Below are 21,236 nucleotides of genomic sequence, written 5' to 3' on the forward strand. Positions count from 1 at the left end.
GTAATAATATTGCTAAAATATATCGATATTGAAAAATTAAAAAAATCGATAACCAAATTATCGATAGTCCAATTATTCACGCACCACCGTGCTTGTTTGGTATCAATACATAAAATTGTCTATAGAAGAGACTACTAAGCACTGAACGGTTTTATTTTACCGAAATGGTGTGTTTTGACCTTTATGTACCATAGACTATGGAGCATTATCACAGACAATACTTTTTTATTCATAAATCCTATTCTCGTGTGAGCAAAATGTCGCTGTTCTTGATTGTCAAGCTATTTTCTCTTCGTAATGTGCCGTACTGGCGCATAGTATGTATGAAACGCCGAGCTTTGGCGTGTGCGTTCTATTTTATTTTAGACAAGACTTGACGACTGATTACAAAAACTTCATGACTCCCAGTTCGACTTTGTTGTACAAGTGCTTTGGTTTTTCATAAACACGAACAAAACAACGCGAAAACTCAATGTAGTAGTTGGAAATTCTCTGTAGGGAGGAGTGAAAAGTGTAGGTTTACTAACACGGTTTCGAAAGAGTCCTTCAAATTTGGTCTCCATGGAGAAAAAGATGGAAAGTGAGCAAAGTGCGAGTGGGTCCAGTAGCAGTAGCTCGGAGAGTTCGAGCGGGAGTTCGGAGGGCGAGGAGGAAGCTTTGGAAACCGTTCGCATTTTAGGACAAACAGTAGAAATCCCCCAGGATATCTGTGAGGACTACTCTATTTTCAAAGAATTCTTCTCCATGAAGACTTGGAATGCATTGGAAGATAGTCATAAGGAGCATTTGATGAAATACTTGCCCAAGTTCACAGAAAATGATAAGGAAGAAAAAGAGAAGACTCTCAAAATGTTATTTGATCATGAACCATTTCATTTTACATCACCTCTTGACAATTTTTACAATAATCTAAATCAAGGCAACTATAGACCAGATATAGCAAAAATGAGGAAGTTCCTCAAAAAAGCAAGTTTAAAACAACAAAAACACAAGGTAATTCTGAATCCTGATCTTCTAAAAGGATTTTGTTAATACTTTTATGTTTATTATTCCTAATATAAAGAATTTTACTTTCAGCTGAAATCATACTATGCAAAACTTTTACCTGAGGTCTTAATATCTCGAGAAAGATTGCTGGCTGTGGCCAAAGGAGCGCCCCCTGGTCCTATACCTCGCCTGCCCCTTTTGCCTCCTAAACCATCTTCTAAGAATAATTTCAAATCTGTTCAAATGCGAGCTAGGCAACGATACTTTGAGGAGCTGGCTGCAATTCGAACAGAAGTGGGCGGGGAGGAGTCTGATGACGAAAACTATCCTGATGGTCCACCAGAACAGGCTGTCAAGAAAAGAAAGCCTACTGGCTCTATACAGGTAACAATGAATTGTTTTTTAGGTAAACTTTGAAGGTAGGTGTAATTTTCACTAAAGTGCTCAGAATTTAAAAATTTGATTTGACACTGGTCAAGGTTCAACATCCTTACATAATTTGTCAATGGAATAATTCCAAACATTTAATAATAATATCACAAAAGCTTATACTCTATTTGAATTACTCCTAGTAGTGATACATACATACATAAAATTACGCCTCTTTCCCGGAGGGGTAGGCAGAGACTACCTCTTTCCACTTGCCACAATCTCTGCATACTTCCTTCGCTTTATCCACATTCATAACTCTCTTCATGCAAACTCGGCGGTTTCAGATACTTTTGACCTGACCCTTTACCAGGACATCCTTAATTTGATCAAGATATGTTCGTCTAGGTCTTCCCACTCCAACCTTTCCCTCCACACTCTCCTAATACATATGTACATACATATAATCACGTCTAAATCCCTTGTGGGGTACACAGAGGCAATGGTCTTAAAAAGACTAAAAGGTCACATTCAGCTGTTGGGCTTAATGATAGAATTGAGATTTAAATAGTGACAGGTCACTAGCCTGTCGCTTAAAAGAAGAATTCTAAGTTTATAAGCCTATCCTTTAGTCGCCTTTTACGATTTCCATGGGAAAGAGATGGAGTGGTCCTATTCTTTTTTCTGTTGGTGCCAGGAATCACAGGCGGTAGAGATCCTGTTTAAATTTCTTGACCTTGACCTTAACATGCTACACATGATCTATCCCTCCGAGAAAGAGGCCTCTTTCTCAATAAACATGGGTTTTTACCTCAGACTAAGTTAATCATCAACATGTAGGTAACATTTTTATGAAGTGTCCCCTGCGTGATGCTAGCCAAATACGAGTACATTAGTCTGATCCGATTTAGCTTGCAATACAGTCAAGGTTCCACTCTTTCTCTCTGGTGTACTCTATATTGTTACATTTTTTTATTTACTAATTCATTCAAAGAGAGTTTAGGATAGATGCAAGTTGGGTGTTTAACTGCTTTGTATTTTTTTTATAATCTTGTGGTGGCTTGTTCTCCAATAACTATTGATGGTCTGTGGCTCCGGCTGCTTTAAACAAAAAGCATTTAATTTCATTTTCGCTCTAGATAGAGTAAAAAGTAAATGTACGTTGGTCTACACCAAACGCTCATATTTTTACTAAATTCAAAAACAGTAACAGGATTTTAAGGACCTTTCTTAGTGCTCCCCATATGAAATCTACATGTAAATGTAAATGTAAATGTCAAATCTCTAGACCCCGCATTTAGAGTTGTGTGTAGATATGTCATTCAGCCACTGTCTTCTGTTATTAATGTAGATCATCATTAATTTCTTTTATTGTTGAATAATAATATCTTGAATTTTATTTCAGAGTCATGACGGCAATGTATCTGGAACACTTGGTAGCTCTGACTCCTCCCAAGCTACTTCATTAGAATGTCTCAAAAATATTTTATCAGCTCATAGACTAAGGAGGATGCATAGAGAGGTATTTTTTTTTGTTTTATTTAAGGGAAAAATTCTGCTATAGATACTACATATATGTTTTTATGTTTTTATTTGCTATGTAACTTAATCTATACTTATATTAAAAATCTGAAGAGTTTGTTTGTTTGAATGCACTAATTTCAGGAAGTACTGGTTCGAATTGAAAAAATATTTTTGCGTTGAATAGACCATTTATTGAGGAAGGCTTTAGGGTATATAACATCATGCTGCAACTATTAGGAGCAAAGAAATAAGGGAATATGTGAATAGAAACGGGGAAAGTTATTTATCCTTGATCGCTTCAATGATGCCCTAAATAAGTTTTCCACGCGGACGAAGTCGCGGGCACAGCTAGTTACATATATAGTCACAACTATATCTTTTGCGGGGTGAACAGAGCCTTGAAAATACTGAAAGGCCTCTGTGTGGGGGCAGACATTTTTACTACTGATCACATGTATCTCACAGTCACTCAGAATACAAGCAAACTTATGAATTTTCCAATACAGAATCATCCAGAACTGAACACTACAGGAATAACATTAGAAGACATTAAACAAAGGGTTGCACTGGTGAATGGTGCTAAAAAACTCATGTTTGGAGGTCAGAAGACAGAAACACCTTTACAGAAGCTGAGAAGGGGTCCCAAGAAGGATAAAGCAAAGGAAGTTAAGTCTAAAAAGGGCAAAGAGGAAGTGTTACTAGAAGGCCCGGAGAACAGGCCTTTACTTCCAAATATAAAGATAAAGTGTGAACAGGAAGAATCTGACTCTGAGAGTTCATCTTTTGTTGACCCTGTTGCCAGTCCAAAGTATTCTAAACAGTTATTGGAAAATCATGATATCAAGCCAGAAATTGATGTAAAATACCCTAATACAACAAAGTTAGTATTTTGATCTCTTGTTAATGAAAATAAAACCTTTTATTCCTTGAAGGATTTGAAAATATAAATATTAGTCATTCTTTAGCAAAAGCATTTAATAATTATTTCAAAGAGCGTGTATAAATGCTTCTTCAGTTTCAAAGAGTGTGTATAAAAAAAGCTTGTAAATTTTGTTAAAGCACAGTTTTGTTTTGTTTTAAAATAAGGTCCCAGACATGTATAGTAAAACAAGAATTTTTCGCAAGAAAAATATAGTTTGATATAATGGAATAAATATTAAACTGTTTCCATGAATTTCAGTATGAACTTCAATGATTCCAAATTGGAAGATGTCATAAAACAAGAACCGCCCGACCCGGTGCTGGCAATGCAGAATGCAGCTAGAGTATTACAGCCAGTGCCTATAAAACTTGAAGATTTGGATGGTATAGGTGAGTACAATAAGTTAAAAATATTGTTTTTAGAAGTCCTTATAACTTTGGTAACATTTACTATGAAAAACAATTTTTCATTAATATTTGCATGTGTCTGTACAACCTAAAGTAAGTAGGTACATGTACTTATGGGTGAAAGTTGTTACTGTTACATTCCAGTGTATTCACAAAAGTTATTCTTAAGCTTCTGTTTGTATTTAATATTTAATTTCAACAGATGCTTAGCGTAATATATTATCGATTGTAAAATCTCGCTTTTATCTTAATCAACCAGGTAAGGTTTATTAAACACCTTGTGAACTTTAAATGAGCTATCCTAAGAGCATTTTCTCCCAGTCCATTTTCAGAAGATAGCGAACAGATTCAACATGTGACATAAAATGATAATGAAAAATTTCAGACATGATGGCTTTACCAGTAGAAATAGCGGACGACTCCGGCGAAGTTTTGCCTGTGGACTCGGAGAGTGCAGAGGAGCAGTTGATAGACACTGATGAATCTCTCACGGAGACCACTCATGCTAACTTTTTGTCGTTGGTCCGGGCTCTGTTCCCGGCTAGAGCGGCTCACAGAGCCTCAAAACAGCAGCTTCACTCGAGGTGCGGTGCTGTGATGAGGTCGCCTATAGCCCCCCTTAACACATGGTATAGTTGTGAGTATTATAGTTTTTTATTTCAAGTATGTAGCAATTGTCAATATCTTAAGGAAATAATAATGGGGATTTATTCAGGAACATTGAAAGACGATAAAACAATAATAATAGGAGGAACTTTTGTCCGTGACTACGTTCGCGCAGTGATCTCGAAGTAAAGTCCCGCATTCGTAGCGGCCATCCTGACAATTCACGATAAATCCTGAATTGACGACGCCACTTGAACAATACTGGCACAAAGTCAAAAGAGAAATAATGGAAAGAAGGAACACACATAGATGACAGAGAGAACATTTGTCTATGGCCTGCATAAAATGTAAATCTTTATCTTTACCATTGTGAAAGTAATTTCAAATATCTGCCTATCGTTATATTGTTTGAAATTTCCAAAGAGAAGTCAGTTGTACATAAGTAGAGTTACAGTTACTCAAAACTAGAAAGGTTTTGTAAATAATTAAGATTAATTTTTTATAACATTTATGTTTTGCTTTTAGTATCCGATGACTGGTGTGCGGAATTGGATTCAGCCCTAGACTTCTTAGCAGGGGAACGGGGGCCGCATCCTGATGACTTCGTTCCGTATTTACAGTTCATTCCTGAAACTCAAGTAAGTTTATTTTGTATTTAAAGTAAGAAATATAATATTTACTAGATAAGAATTTTGTGATCTGTAATTTTAATCTTTACATTTTTATAATTATTTAGTGGTTTTTTTGAAAAAAAATTTCACCTGTGTTCACTAGTCATAGACAAGTGGACATATTTGCAGACGTCGTGCTTGCATAGCATTGTTGTTTATTGGCTATGTGGTTGGGGTATAAAATAAAATGGCCAAGATGAACATACCTTAATAAATCAGTTCTAAAATTTTTTCCGCTGTTTCTTGTACATTTTGGTCAGTCCGGTAGTAGATTTAATTATTAGTTGTGTTTAACGTCACTAAGTGGTACCTTGTCATCATTAGGGGTCGCCTGCGGCGCCGCCCGCGTATTTAGAAAAGTCGCGTTTTCACGGGAATTCTCTCTGAGAGCACCTCTAGACCACATAATAAACCTACATGATAAATTTTAAATCAGGGTTTATAATTATAAATGAAATAAATGTGATATAGATGTACCAGTGGATCGGCGCGGGCCGCGACTGCGACGCGATCCTGTCGCGGCTGTGCGAGCGCTGGCTGCGCGCCGCCACCCGCGCGCCGCCGCCCACTAGGGCTCCGCCCTCCAGGTCGGTATTTCTTTTCTTCGTTTGTGACAATCAAACTCCTTCGAGATTAAATTTTTCAAAAACCCTTTGTGTCACAGATAAGCAAAGTTCCGTATGTATCATAATTTACAGACATCCGACTAATTGGGTGGTCCGTGCGCCGACGGCCGCTGAAATCGCAGAGTTCAGAGCTCAAGAACGAAAGCGTTTTGCTTCTGCGGCGAAACCTTTCACTTATGTGCAGTATGGGTGAGTTACTAGTAGTTAAACCTGTGTATCGCAAATTTGTCGAAAAATAATATATATTGGCCAAATACAAGGGTCAGGTTAAAAGTACCCGAAACCGCCGAGCTTGCATGAAAAAAGTTATGTATTTGGATGAAGCGAAGGAAGTATGCTGAGATCGTGGCAAGTGGAAAGAGGTAGTCTCTGCCTACCCCCCTCCGGGTAAGAGGTGTGATTTTATGTATGTATGTATAATATATAATATATATAAATATTTTTGTTGTGTCCAAGGGTGTGGCTTGGCTTATTTCGGATTGAAAAGTGAACTTAGAATAGGAGTGATCACTGTCTAACCTTTGCAATCAATAGGTTGGCTAAAGATATCAGAGGCGTCAGTTGGCATTTATGCCAATGGTGTGCTTTGGGGAGAAAAACCCATTTACTAAAACACACCAATGGAGAGTTCAATATTACGGAACAGAATATCAAATAGTCGTTTTACTTGGGGCTTCAATAAATAATTCAGAAACAAGTTCAGCTCAGCTTAGTTCTTGAGAAAAACCTTAACGAAAGTTATGAAAAATTGTGATACTGTTTTTGATGTGATGTGTTTTTTTACTCTTTAAATTTCAAAAATGTAGTTGTTTAGAATAATTTTTACATTTCATACACCAAAAAGGTTTTAGTCTACTTTATTCCTGGGTATTCTATTCCCGATTTTTTTTTCCCGATAAAATTTGTAACTTCGATCGTTTCTTGGATATATTGAATTGATCATGAAAATTCTTTCACCGTTAAAAAGGTCCAGTATCTGTGGGTGTTCTAGACTGTTATAAAGTGTGCCTGTACCGCGGGCGATCTCGTGGCGGGCCGCAAGTAAGCTACCCGTATTAAGTGTGTTCCGTTACCAGGTACCGGTCGGTGGTGGGCCCGTGCGCGCGCGCGGCGGCGGGCGGCGCGGGCGCGGGCGGCGCGCTGGCCCCCGCGCGGCCGCGCGCCGCCTCGCTGCCCGCGCTGCTGCGGGACGCCATCGCGCGGCTGCCCAACGGCCAGGGCACGCGCCACGACATACTCACGCTGCTCAAGTACGTGCCACCCGCTGCCTTCTGTGTCTTACTCATTCTGTAGCTCCCATCTTCTTCCGGTTACGGTACTCTCGGTGGCATCCTCACCACTCTGGAGAGGAGCCCGGGGTGCGCCTTTGACCATGGATCCTGGATTGGGTGAGTCAGGTTTTTCCACAAAGCGCTCCCATCTGACCTCCGCAATCTTCGCAGGAGAAAGTTACACATCCAGTTACCTGAATGTGCAGATTTCCGATGTTTCCGTAAAAGCATCGGTTTGTATTCAAACTAATGCACATAACTTCGAAAATAGATACAGTACACACCGTGCAGACGAACACATAGGTTTCGTTTGCGTCCCTTCGTAAGCCCCACAGGTTAGCCTTGATTCGACGGTGTAGAGGACGCCTTCAAGTATAATTCTATAGCCAATCCCGTGAAGCCCGAGGTCCACTTGTGTGTATTACCACGAAGTGTTTTCCGTTTCATCTTTTCTGTTTCAAAGTGGAAGGCAAAACTGTGACATGACTTTTAGCATGATCATATAAAAAACCGCATTTATTAAATAATTTTTCTTTTACCAAATTTTCCAGCCCTTAAGATGAAAGTATGACCTTATACATCATGTACTATTGTTGATCATTTTTCCAGGATGTCTCAATGGATTGTGCCCTGTAACGACCAAACTTTATTGGCCGCAATGTCCACGGCGTTAGATCGTCTAAATTCGGCCAAACGAGATCCCATCGTGAAGTATGACCAACGGACAGCTATATGGACCTATTTGTATAGGCATAGGTAAGATCATGGAACACATAAGTTACAGAAATATTATTTCCATGTGTAAGTTTGGCGAAGAGGGTATTAGATGTTGACATGTTACGTAGACAGAAACGTAACCAATCAGAACAAAGATTGTTTCTTGAAATCTAAAAGGAATAACTAAGACTATGCACAGCACTATAACAATACCATTATGAATTTTATAAAAAAGCAGCATGGAATAATACTTATTTTTATCACAATTTGTTCTAAATTTTCTTTTTAACCTTCAATCTGTACATACAAATTTACAACATTTTTTTTTAATTATAAAAAAAGTAAAAATCATCTTGAAGGTATAAAAATAAAAACCGACTTATATTATTAGATAGGTAAAATAACATATCGATTGATTGGTTGCAGGAGTGAAGAAGACTGGCTAAAGGCAAGCAAGAGTCGTGCGTCCGTGAGCGTGCCGGCCGCCAGCCCCCCGCCCGCCGCGGCCGCGCCCCCCGCCCCGCCTGTAGCTACGCCCACTCCCACGCCCACATCGCGGGCGTCTACTACTCCACAACCGAAAGTAAGTTCATAATATCAAAACTAGTCATAGACAAGGTGGCTGGTATGGTCGTACATTCATATAATCACGTCTATATCTCTTGTGGGAAAAACTGAACCAACGGTCTTGAAAAGGCTAAAAAGCCAGGCTTTACGATGGAATTGAGATTCAAATAGTGACAGGTTGCTAGCCCATCGCCTATAAGAAGAATCCCAAGTTTATAAGGCATTCCATAAGAGGCCTTTTACGACATCCATGGTCAAGGAACTCGGGAACTGTTTTCTATTTCCGATTACATTCTCAAAAGGAGAATTAGTGGACACTAAAGGATGAATTTACTTGCTGTGCAGAACTTTAGAATTTTGACATTAGTGTTTTTGCGTCGCTTACACTTATGCAAATAAAACTTATCAGTATGTATAAATCGGAAGCAATTTGAACATTGAAATTGAAATCATGTTACGATTTCAGGTGGACCTAGAAATTGGCACTGTCGAAGAAGTAGTTGAAAACGCATCAGACAGTGACGTAGACGTTGATGACACCACTGTATCTTCCGTTTCGCACCTCTCTTCTGCCCAACTACTCATGCAAGCTCAGGCGAGCCAAGGAAAAACACAAACTACCCCACCGGCGGCTAAACCTAAAGGAAAACTAGTGGCGATGCCTCAAAAACCAAAAGCCACAACCCCGAAACAAGCACCGAAGCCTACCCTAATGACCCAATCTGTCAAACAAGCGAATCTACTGAACCAAGCGAAACAAGCGTTAGCGCAAACTGTTAAAATAACACAAAAACAAACAACGCAGGCGAAAATCAACACGCCATCAAAACCTACTGTCACTCAATCGCCCAAACAACCGGTAGTAACACAACCCAAACAATCTCCTACAGTCCCGAAAACAACAGTTCAAACGAAGCAAACCGTGGCGAAACCTATAGTGCAACCGAAGACTGTGATAAAACCGAATGCGCAATCGCCGAAAACAATTGCTCAAGTTGTCAAAACTACAGCTCATGTGATAAAGGCTCAGGTTAAACCAGTTCAGAGCCAAGCGACGGGTCAGACTGTCACGCAAGTGTCGAAAGCGTTGCCACCTGTCGTTGCGACTGCCACTAAATCGCCGCTAATAAAACAACGGCCATTGCTAAAAGTTGAAACGGCTCAGGTTCAGGTAAGATTTTATCATTCAGCTAGGTATAATAAGAAAACTAGTCAGATAGATAGATGAGTGGAGGAAGAGGGAGAGGTCTGTAAAGGTCGTAGCTAGTGGAAATCCATAGTTACCTCAATGGGAAACAGGCGTAATAGTATGTATGTAGTTAGTAGAGTATTACAGTCTATTTTGGGCTTTGCGGCCATATGTATGAGCATAGTACCTACAAGAATCAGATTTGACAATCTTATTTTTAGCAGAGTTTTTTTAGTTTTATTATTCTATATTTGGTTTACAAAAAGTATCAGGATCCAACGTGTATATTTTAAGTTAAAGCGCTAAGCGTGAAAGGCACTTGTCTAGACATCTTGTGTTTAGGTGCAATATAATTAAGTGGAATTCGCGGTTTCGAGAAGAATGTGTGGCATCATCTTGGCTGTTCAACCCATGATGGACAGTTATTTGACAAGAAAATATAAGTTGTCGCTAACATCAGTTAAACATCTACTTATATGAATAAAGTGCCCAAATTACACAAAAAATTAGTTCAAAACTGGTTTTCTATTTCAGATTCCTGTGACTACTGTACAAAGCCAACAGGTTGTGACGTCGACTGTAGTACCTGTGGCTACAGTAGCGGCTCCACAAATTCAAAACAAGGTACGTATAATGAAATCAACCAATATACCAATGTATATTGGTAAAAATGCAATTAGAATCGAATGGCGGTTTTTTTTTAAGTTATCATATCATATCCATCCCATGTTCAACGAAGCAATAGATTAAAGCTATTTTCTGAATAAACATCGTTGAAAAAGTGAGATAATAATCAACATTTTACCACAGAGAATGAGTTTATCTCTACCATAAACCATCTAAAATAAAAAGGAAAAATAAATATCGCGATAATTACGAAAAATGTCACTTATGCTCTTTACCAAACGTATGCTATTTGCCAATAAATGGCGTTTATGTAATTAAATTTTTTTATGAATTGTGGGTAACAAACAGCAAGTAATTTTCTTTATTGTTTTGTAGGTTGTGCAAGGCACGCGATCTCTTCTGATAAGGCCGCCGGCCGTTCAAACTACGGTCACCGCTGTTTCCACGCCCACTACACAAGTGCAGGTATGTTCAGAAACCGCTTTACAGCTGGTTATATTGTTTTAATGATATGATTAAACAAATCAACTTCTTTATTTTCTGCGAACAGATTCCGCTTCTCAGAAGCATGTCGAATCTTTGTTTTGTATTGTGCTCACACCACGCATTATTCACGCGCACCAGATAAATACTGTTCCCAAGGAAGTCCAAAAAGTTGACTAAGGAAATGTACATTTATCAGGTGCAGCTTTTGTCAAGTTCCAAAGCTAAGGGCTAAGTTCCCATTTAAGGGTTGCGGTGTTCAGGTAGGAATCGCTTCGTGTAAAAACCTACTTGCCCAAACCAGGTTTATGGTCATAAGGCGCACCCTGGACTTCTCTCTAGAGAGGCGAGTATGCAATCAGGATTATATGCAGGAGGAAGGAGATAAAAAAACCGGCCAAGTGTGAGTCGAACTTGCGCACGTAGGGTTCCGTACCATGATCACATTTATTACTTAAATTTTTATTTCTTGTATTATATAAAAAATTATATTATATAAAAAAAATACGTTTGTTGTATGAGACTTTTGATAAATAGTTTATTGTTATTAAATTATTTATTTGGAAAGGTAATATACGAGTAAATATTCTGTGAAAGTATTAAGCGTCTACCCGTTTCAGTTATTAATATTGATTTTCACTTTAATTGTGAAAATTTCAGCTCTCTAGCTATTTATTACGAGGGCGACACTGAAAGTTTTTAGAACTGGCCATTTGTTGTTTATATAATAAAAAAAATAATTCGGATTTCAAAAATGGAACACTTTAGCAATAATAATGAGTAAAAATTTCATTCAATTGTCATTATTTTTGCAATTTGGCGGGAAAGTGAAAATAATTCGTGCCAAAGCCAAAATTATAATATGATTTTAACGGGAGAAAATTTTCGTGCAATGATTTTTTATGACTTTCGGTGTAAGTTAACTCAACAAGAAAGTTACAATAGACTTCGATTGGCCTTTCATAATAAAGCCCCATCTCGTGCCACTGTTTACAACTGGTTCAATGAATTTAAGCGTGGTCGGTCTAATCTCCCGATGATCTGCGTGAGGGACGGCCTTCTACGGCGACGACTGAAGAAAACATCAGTGTTGTGCGGCGTATGATAGAGGCTGACAAAAGAGTTACCTATTAGCAGATTCGGACAAGTCTAGGCATTGGTATGAGCCAAATTCATAAAATCCTCCATAAACATTTAGAGGTCAGGAAGCTTAGTGCCCGGTGGATACCCCATAATTTGACTGAGGCCCAAAAACTCCATTGTGTTAATTGGTGCCGTGATATGATTGAATTTTAACGGAGGTGACTCAAATGCCGTATTCGACATACTTACGGGTGACGAAAGCTGGATTTATTGTTATGATCCAGAAACTAAAAGGCAGTCGGCCCAGTGGGTGTTTCCGATCGAGGAGTTGCCCAAAAAAGTGAAGAGAGGTCGAAGTGTGGGAAAAAAGATGGTGGCTTCGTTCTTCGGAAGGACAGGCCATTACGCAACAATTGTTTTAGAGGATCAAAAAACAGTGAATGCAGAGTGGTACACCAATTTTTGTTTGCCACTTGTCTTTGAAAAGTTTGGGAGAAACGAACTCGCAGCAGAATCCTCCTTCATCACGACAACGCCTCGGCGCACACCGCCAGGCGAACCATCGACTTTTTAGAGACATCAAATGTGGAATTGTGAAAAGTGCAAGGTCGGGGCTGTATGGCGGTTGACCCAGCAACCGCCATACAGCCCCGACCTTGCACCTTGTGATTTCTATTTATTCCCCAAAATAAAAGAAAAACTTAGCGGTAAACGTTTTGTGAACGCTGAGGAAGCAGTCGCTGCGTTTGAAAGGGCCGTCGAAGAGACACCTAAGGAAGAGTGGGCAAGGTGCTTCTCCCAATGGTTCCATCGGATGCAGCGATGTGTTGACGTAAAAGGACACTATTTTGAAAAGATATAATAAAACTAATATTATAGTAGAATGCTCAGTTTTTGTATTTCTAAAAACTTTGAGTTTGACCCTTGTACAGGTTTATTAGATACAGTATGGTGACAGTCAGCGGAGGTTTAGCAATAAGGTCCCGTTTTTACCTTTTAGGGAGTACGCAACCCTAAAAAAGATTAATGAATAAATGATGTTTGTGACTACAACAGGAGCTGCTGAACGCCCTGCAGTCGGCGTCGCGGCGCGGCGTGGTGCGCGTGCTCAGCCCCGCCGCGCAGGCCGCCGGCAAGTCGCTCATCTCGCCGCGGGCGCTCATGCCGCAAGGTAGCTCACTCGTGCATACTTACATTCTATCTGCCCCGCCGCGCAGGCCGCCGGCAAGTCGCTCATCTCGCCGCGGGCGCTCATGCCGCAAGGTAGCTCACTCGTGCATACTTACATTCTATCTGCCCCGCCGCGCAGGCCGCCGGCAAGTCGCTCATCTCGCCGCGGGCGCTCATGCCGCAAGGTAGCTCACTCGTGCATACTTACATTCTATCTGCCCCGCCGCGCAGGCCGCCGGCAAGTCGCTCATCTCGCCGCGGGCGCTCATGCCACAAATTTATTTAAGTTCAGTATAACAATTCATAATTTGGCTGATACATTTCGTATAAAATATCAATTATCGGTTACTATGATGTTATTTACCACCTCCTGTAGATAGCTGCTACATAGGTTGGGCTCAGGTAAAACACAAAGTTCTGGCTTTATATCGTCAAAGGTGTTAATGGACAAAAAAGGCCGAAAATCGGTTGAGAGTCGAATAAAAAATGTTGGAAAGCAGTCTGCCTAAAGTGCTCTGATGTATTTTGTATTTTTCACAGGAACCACTGTGGCTAATAAAAAGCGTACTTCAATGCCGAATGCGGCGTCGGTTACTACGATAGCACAACAGGTATGTTCTACTGACCACAATTTAGATTTATTTCTCCAAAGATTACAAGTATTCACTTAAAGAGAAACATGTTATAAATACTAAATATGAACTAATTTTCGTCGAGCTTATTCAAGTTTAAAGTGAAATATAAGAAAATATTATATAAATACAAATACATACATATAGTCACATCTATATCCCTTGCGGGGCAGACAGACCCAACAGTCTTGAAAAGACTGATAGGCCACTTTAACTAAAGATGTCAATGTTCATCCAATATTTAACATGAAAATTAATTTGCCAGAGCACGGCTACCGTAACGGCGGTAGCCAGCAGCGTGGTGATGTCGCCCGGCGTGACGTCATCAGCGGTGACGTCATCGTCCGCTCGCGGCGTCACGTTGCCGTCCCGCACCGTGCACATCGCGCCGCACGCCTTACAGCTCTCCTCGCTACAGCTCTCGACGAGAACAGTGCGGCTGTCCACCGGGCAGACCGTCCAGCTGGCCAACCCGCAGGCCGTCAGACCGATCTCCGCGAACGTCAAGACCACCCCGAGAACGCAATCCTCGCCGGCGATCAAAAACCAAGTTTCCACCGTCCAACTGTCCGGCCAGACGGTACAGATCGCCGGTCAGACCGTCCAATTGGCCGGCCAGAGTGTACAATTAACCGGACACACGGTAAAATTACCGAGTGGTCAAAGTGTACAAGTCGCCAGCCAGAGTGTTTTACCCTCACAGAGTGTTCAGTTACCTAGTGGGCAGACAGTGCAGTTAAGTAGTGGTAGTGTGCAAACTGTCCAGTTAGGGTCTAACGTGCAATTAGCCAATCAAAGTGTTCAAATTCCTAGTGCTCAAATAGGTTCTCAGACGGTGCAAATAGGCGGGCAGACAGTGCAATTGAGTGGTCAAACTGTACAGTTGCCCAGCGGGCAAACTTTGCAGTTATCTGGTCAAACTGTCCAGTTGTCTGGCGGGCAGACGATCCAGCTGGCTAGCGGGCAAACTGTGCAGTTGGCGAATCAGACGCCGAAGTCAATAGCTCAAGTGGTGAGGACGCAAACTGCGGGAGATAAGCCGGCGCAACCGATAGTGGCGAAATTGCTAACTAATGCACAGGCAAGTATCCCAACTAATATTTTAAATGCGAAAGTAGGTTTATTTGAATGTTTTTGTATCTTCACGCTTTAAGTAGAACCAATCTTCTTGAAAGTTTGGGTATATATTATTAGGACTCTTAAAAAAGATGTTCCTGTGGAATTTTCCGAAAATCCTGTATTCTTTTGTAGGCGCTTAATTTACGCGGGCGAAGCTGCACGTAAGAGCTTGTTCCTTAAAAATCATAAAACGAAAAAACAAAACAAAGAATTTAATGTTGAAACCAGTCAGCCTTATAAAAATTGCAAATTGATTAGGAATCAGGTTGATGAAAATTTTCTTTATTGAAAAATACATTTGATTTATCAAAGACTTGAAAATGGGGATATGGATCAACTTTTTCCTTAAAAGACCGTTTGCTTCACATGAATGCGAAGATGTATCTCCTTTTTACTGAGACTATCATATATATCTCTAAATAATACATGTGTTTTTGAAATATAACTCATCTTTGCAGGGTCAAATGATATCGCTAGAGGGCGTGGTAGGCAATCGTCCGCCCGCGTTGCAACAGTTACAACAGCTTCAACTACAGGGGCCCAGGGCTCGCGGCGCCGTCAGGTTGCTGTCGCCGCGGCCATTGTTGTTGACGGCCGGGAAACCACTGCATAATATTATATTACAGGTGAGTTATGAAATTTTCATGTTGGCCTTGTATTAAAGTGAAAACATAGTGTGTGCCAGCTACTTCTCTCCAGGTGAAGTTTAAGTGAAAAGTAAACTTAGGATTCTTTTTTAGGCGATAGGTTAGCAACCTGTTCCTATTTAGATCTCAATCCAATGTTGACTGTTGCATCTCTTTACCCCGTAAGGGATAAAGACGAAGTTATGTGTTACGAGTTAAAAATAATTATTAAGCAACGTTTTTTTATACCTAAAGAAATCACTACCTCTAATACTGTATATATTTCTTTGTACTTACAATAAAATAGAAACCATGTTCAAATAAAAAACCAAGATCATATCCGTGGTCAAGTTTACCTACCTACTTGTAAATTTTCACTATTCTTAATCGATTTTTTTATTCAAAAATTTAAAATGTTTTATTAATAATTTTACAGCAGAGTGATGGCAGTGCTATAAGAGTTACGTCCAGTGGCGGTGTCACGCCATCACAAACTATAGTTTTAAGTAATATAGGTAAGTAGCAAGAATAACATACATTATCAAGTTTTTATCAAATTGGAGATGTGCTAGAGAAGTTGTATCAAAAATACTCATTATCGATTAGCCTATATTTAAAGATTAATGAATGAAACTGTATGAATTGATGATTGCTTCCATATTGGTCTTCTCTTTCTGTGCAGATAGATAGTCAATAGTGTAGTGAAGTGTATAGTCTCTGCCTATCACTTGAAAAGAGAATTTATTTATGTAACAAGTATACAACATGTATATGTGTACATAATATGGAAAACTTATAATTTTAGATGTTTTATTTCAACAGCAAAGTCTGGTTTTATAAATTCATGCATACAAATTTATGTTGCCAAAAACATACTCTTATTTTTTATTATTATTTAATAAAACTTATTATTGTTTTAGGAGGCCAAGCGGCCACCACACCTACTACGTCAACGCCAGTTTTAAAATTGCAACAGGTAACCTCAACTCAACAATGAATTACGTTACGTTTTACAATCAATTTTAACCCAAAGCTACTTAAACAATTGTTATTTATTTATTACGATACATTCACGTTATCGCTCCGATAATAGTAATTTCGATAATAATGTATTATAAATCTATTAGATACATTTTATTGGAGTTGCAGATAAATTTAATTTTTATAGTTGTAAATGTGTACGTGCCTAAACATGAAAACGTAGTCATATATTTCGCCCAAAGTTACATCGGCCCATTAGCTCAGTTGGTTAGAGCGTCGTGCTAATAACGCGAAGGTCGCGGGTTCGATCCCCTCATGGGCCACGATATTTTTGTTTTCATTTCTCTTTGTTGATACAAAGAGACATAAGAAAGAAGCTTACATAAGAACGCGATATTGTTTTTTTTTGTCTTGAAGTTTTTCTTTGATTGCTACTCAACTGACAAATTGAAAGTAAAGGTGACATCCAGTGGATAGAACTAGTTGAAACTGGTCTTTGAAAATTGTTGAACATAGTCAATGCATCGCAATCTTAAAATTTTTCTAGGGCCTCTAGTTAATAAAAAATGCTAATAATAAACAATTTTTATAAATATTTCCTACAGTTGCTCATTAAACTGCGCCACGGAATGATAATTCCATAGTCAGTTGATTTTCCAATAAAAATCGTAAAAGTTCAAATAATACAACATACAAGATGTTTTCTGGACATGTAAAAAATTAAGGCTGCATTATATTCTAGGTAAACCCAATTCATCAAGTAAAACTCGCGCAAGGAATAAAAATACAGCAGGTGAAATATAAAATGCATGATTCAAAGGTTTGGAGTGTGGATGTAGTTTGATAAAATTGAATGCAACACAAACTAATGTTTGGTTCTGATTAAAATTATACTGTACTGTTGCATGGGCGTATAAATATAATGGTGTTGGGTCAAATTTTCTATTGACTTGTGTGTAGTAGCTAGGCTGTATTCATTAACAAAAGAGTTTCTGTCCATTAATTACGTAATTGTAATAATAAAAATTAAGAATAATTATAAAATATTGCAGATTATAACAAAAAAAATCATGTCTATTTTTTGGCCATGTTTAAATTCCATATTGACCGACACGACTACACTAAATTTACCTTACTGAAATATAAGGTCAAATTTTACTTGCGAGACTTGATTATAGACACCATGAATAAGGATAAATGACGCTTTAAGCTTGTAAAGTGAGCTACAGTGGTTGCAAAATTAACAAGTAGAAATATGTCATGTTCGAATAATAACTGCCTTTTTTCCTCTTCTCTCGCAAATTTTTTCTTTTTCTTTTGTTTTACAATATTTATTTCATAAAATATGTTCAAGTGTGAATGTAAATCTTCTCCTTTTGATTATAAAATTCTGAATCAGCTTGATGATTACTGCTTTTTAACAACTTCAGAAACAGATCGAGAGATTTTATTGCTTGTATTATTTACATCATGTCAGGTTATGAAAATATTCTGCCTCAGAATTATTTTTTAATTTCAAAAAGATTATTTAGTAAATAATGCACTGATTGAATTATAACATAACACATAATCACGTCTATATCCCCTGCGGGTAAGACACAGCCAACAATAATTCAAAAGGCCACGTTTATGGTTGAGTAATTAATTGAATTATAATTTCTTCAACTCTTGCAACTGTCAAAAGTTAAATCTTAAAAACGTATATAATCATAATTTCTTACCAAAATAAAATTTCATTCGCAGCAAGGGACATCAACAAGTGTGGCGTCAGCTAGCGGCGTCCGCAGCGTACTGATGGACGGGCAGCAACTGAAACTCGTAGGGGGGCGCCACGTGCTCGCCAGAATATTACGGCCGGCGCACCCTCCTCAATGAAGTCCACGTGTCCCTATACCTTTGAGAATTAAGGAATAGCTTGCTGAATTGGCGGAGGGCAAATAGCTTGTAGGAAGGACGATCGACTAGGCTGAAAAATTCTCAAATGGTACAGGCAAAACCTTTCACTAGATGGCCCGATATAACGGTAGAAGACGAGGAAACTCACGCCGCTTCTTGCCGATCTACGTGATCTTTTGGATAAGGCCCTGACTAGAAAGTTATGAACTTCTTGCTGCTGAAATTGTTGTACCTTTTTGGTAATGTTAACAATTTGTAAATACCTAATTTTGTAGGTAATTCGGTTAAACGTGTGAATAGAATAAAAGTAAGTTTACAAAACTATGTCAGAAGTGTGCTGTTTGGTTTTGAAACTCGCTCCGGGGTGTGCAAGAGTGATTGCCTTAGCAAAGCTCTGAATTAAGACTATGTTTTATAATATGGTGACAATTTCGTATCAATACCGAGTTGACGTACTTGTGGATGGGAATAACTAGCTAAATTATTTAAAACTATTTTCATGACGAGAGGTTAATAAAGGTTTATCATTAAATAGTGATCATCATTGCATGATTTTTGTCGGCTTCAGAGCTTATACGGTACTGCCTCGAGTCGGAATAGATTTATTTAAAAATTTTGACTTTTCAAGGAGTCTCAGTATTTTTTTATAATTCCTGAAAATGTACAAAGACAGTATTGTGTGTCTGGACGTAGTTGTCAAGACTACACCGAGGGATTTATAAATTATGTAGATATTATGTAGTTTACTTCTATGACATAATTTTATCGTTCTAAACGGTTCTAAGTTCGTATTCTTATATTGTGTAAAAAAACTTAGAAGCATTATAATTTTTTATGTTACGATTTGTGTTGTAATATTTAAATGTAAGTTTTATTACTGTTTCAAAATATTATAGAGTTTGTTTTAACTTCCTATCAATATCGCTTTTATTTTGTTTAACGATATGGGCAATAGATATTTAAATGTAAACACATTTTATATGAAAAATAAAATACCTATCATACCACAATATTTGCAATGCAACGAAAATATATTGTTGGCATTTCATTTCTAAAAAGACCTGTTTTTGGATTAAGAGCCAAATTTCCACTCACAAGTGTATTTTTGTTTAGTAAATGTTCAATTTGTAAGGATATTTGCCCGACCATGAAGTTTTCTGTCTTTCTCTTAATAGTTCGATCATAGTAATGTTTAGTAAACAGAACCAATAGTATTAATGTTACTGTTCAATTTACGAACACATTTTTAAGTAGTCTAAAGATACTACTACACAGTTGCAAACTAAAAGCAATGTCAGCTTGAAATGCGCCTTAACGTTTATTACAGAATAGAATAGAATAGAATAGATTTATTTTCAAAATTGGATACAAGGTATCACTTATTGACGTCACATAACTTAAATCTAATTATAACTACTACCGCTTCCAAAGCGCATGTGTAGAAGAAGCGGCGGAACAAACTACACTGCAGCATTACATAATAAAGGAGTTTGGTAAATGTTGCACAATAAAAAAAATTGCTAGGGATTCTCAATACACCAATTCTTGAATGTATTTTGGTCGCTTTCTACGACTTTCAAGTGAAGACTATGTGTTTTACAGTTCACGAGAGCCATTCTCCATTTACCAAATTACCTTTAGATTTATTTCTTAATGAATACTACTTTGTGTAATATGGATATACCATGCATATTTAATAGTCAGAAAAAATATGAGCTACCTGTAAATATTTACAAAAGGAATTTTTAAATAACGAATTGTCTCTTTTACTAGACGACCTCTATGGCTAGGACCCATTTCGGAGAAGGTCCTGGGTAATAAAATAATACAAATTTTTACAGAAATTCATGCCAAATTATTGCGACACGCTCTTTTTTTGGCAATTAAAATATCATGGTTTGGAGCTCAGGACACAAATAAATAGTTTCAGACGTAGTTCTTATATACAACTTTTATGGTTCGATTGGTGCCTGCAGAATATTTCGCTCTATAATTGTTACGTATACATACATATACACATTGTTTCATACAGTTTTCACTAAATGAGGGATCGTCTCGTTTGTTTCGAGTAAATGTTTGGTTTGATAGGTCTGATGATCACATGAATATACGAGTAAGTCAATTTATAAGAAGCTATGAGTTTTTTTTAACATTTAAACAACCCGTTGTGCTTCCCGCTTAAAGTAAAAACCCCATCAATATCAGTTCCTGGGAAAATTACTGCATATCCTCTGCTGCACCCATAAACTTCCTACATAAGAAACATGCATTACAAATTTCAACACTAGAGACCCAGCGGTTTGGACTGTGCGTTGATGTCATTCAGTATCCTATTTAGATTATTTTTATATAGAAGTAAATAGAAAGATTTAAGGGTGGGAAACATAATTTATTTCGTATTATGTACAATGTTGGTGTTAACAGCAATACAAAATAATTACACCGCTCAGGCCACAAATAACTATTTTTCACAAAAGCTACCAAACTTAACCACTATTGATACAAGTCGTAGTGCTAAGTATACTTTGCGTTATATAAAATATCTAGCAGGTAATGATTCATGGTTTACGATTACTTTTGGTAAACATTGGGACCACAGAGCACTGTATCCCACTTGGTGTACCATATTGATGGTACTTTTGATTGTTGGAGGCATTCCTAAAAAATACTGAAAGGATTACTAATTCCAAAATAACCAATATTTTGGAATTAGTAATCCTTTCAGTATCACAAGAACCACTGATGGTACTATAAATCAATCAC

At 38.1% G+C, this 21,236-nt stretch overlaps 1 protein-coding gene and 1 non-coding gene across 3 annotated transcripts; both read left to right on the forward strand.

Annotated features, from left to right (window-relative positions):
* Positions 1–256: 256 nt before the first annotated feature.
* LOC106139509 (nuclear factor related to kappa-B-binding protein) lies at positions 257–20,605 on the forward strand. Of its 2 annotated transcripts, none has more exons than XM_060948140.1 (22): positions 257–993; positions 1,078–1,371; positions 2,762–2,878; positions 3,387–3,760; positions 4,061–4,191; positions 4,595–4,846; positions 5,341–5,453; positions 5,958–6,073; positions 6,185–6,301; positions 7,189–7,362; positions 7,993–8,139; positions 8,527–8,683; positions 9,134–9,838; positions 10,391–10,480; positions 10,859–10,948; positions 13,106–13,220; positions 13,760–13,830; positions 14,117–14,932; positions 15,429–15,596; positions 16,033–16,111; positions 16,517–16,572; positions 18,321–20,605. In XM_060948140.1, the coding sequence occupies exons 1-22, from the start codon at positions 562–564 to the stop codon at positions 18,450–18,452; spliced, it is 4,746 nt and encodes a 1,581-aa protein (XP_060804123.1). In that variant the 5' UTR covers positions 257–561; the 3' UTR covers positions 18,453–20,605. The 2 variants fall into 2 exon arrangements, with proteins under 2 accessions (XP_060804123.1, XP_060804124.1); XM_060948141.1 differs by lacking the exon at positions 18,321–20,605 and adding an exon at positions 17,320–18,286.
* On the forward strand, positions 16,827–16,900 carry Trnai-aau (transfer RNA isoleucine (anticodon AAU)). Its single transcript has one exon. It is a non-coding gene; the product is annotated as a tRNA-Ile (tRNA).
* Positions 20,606–21,236: the final 631 nt, after the last annotated feature.

This window comes from Amyelois transitella, chromosome 15, assembly GCF_032362555.1.
Source record: "Amyelois transitella isolate CPQ chromosome 15, ilAmyTran1.1, whole genome shotgun sequence".
Classification (NCBI taxonomy): Eukaryota; Metazoa; Arthropoda; class Insecta; order Lepidoptera; family Pyralidae; genus Amyelois; species Amyelois transitella.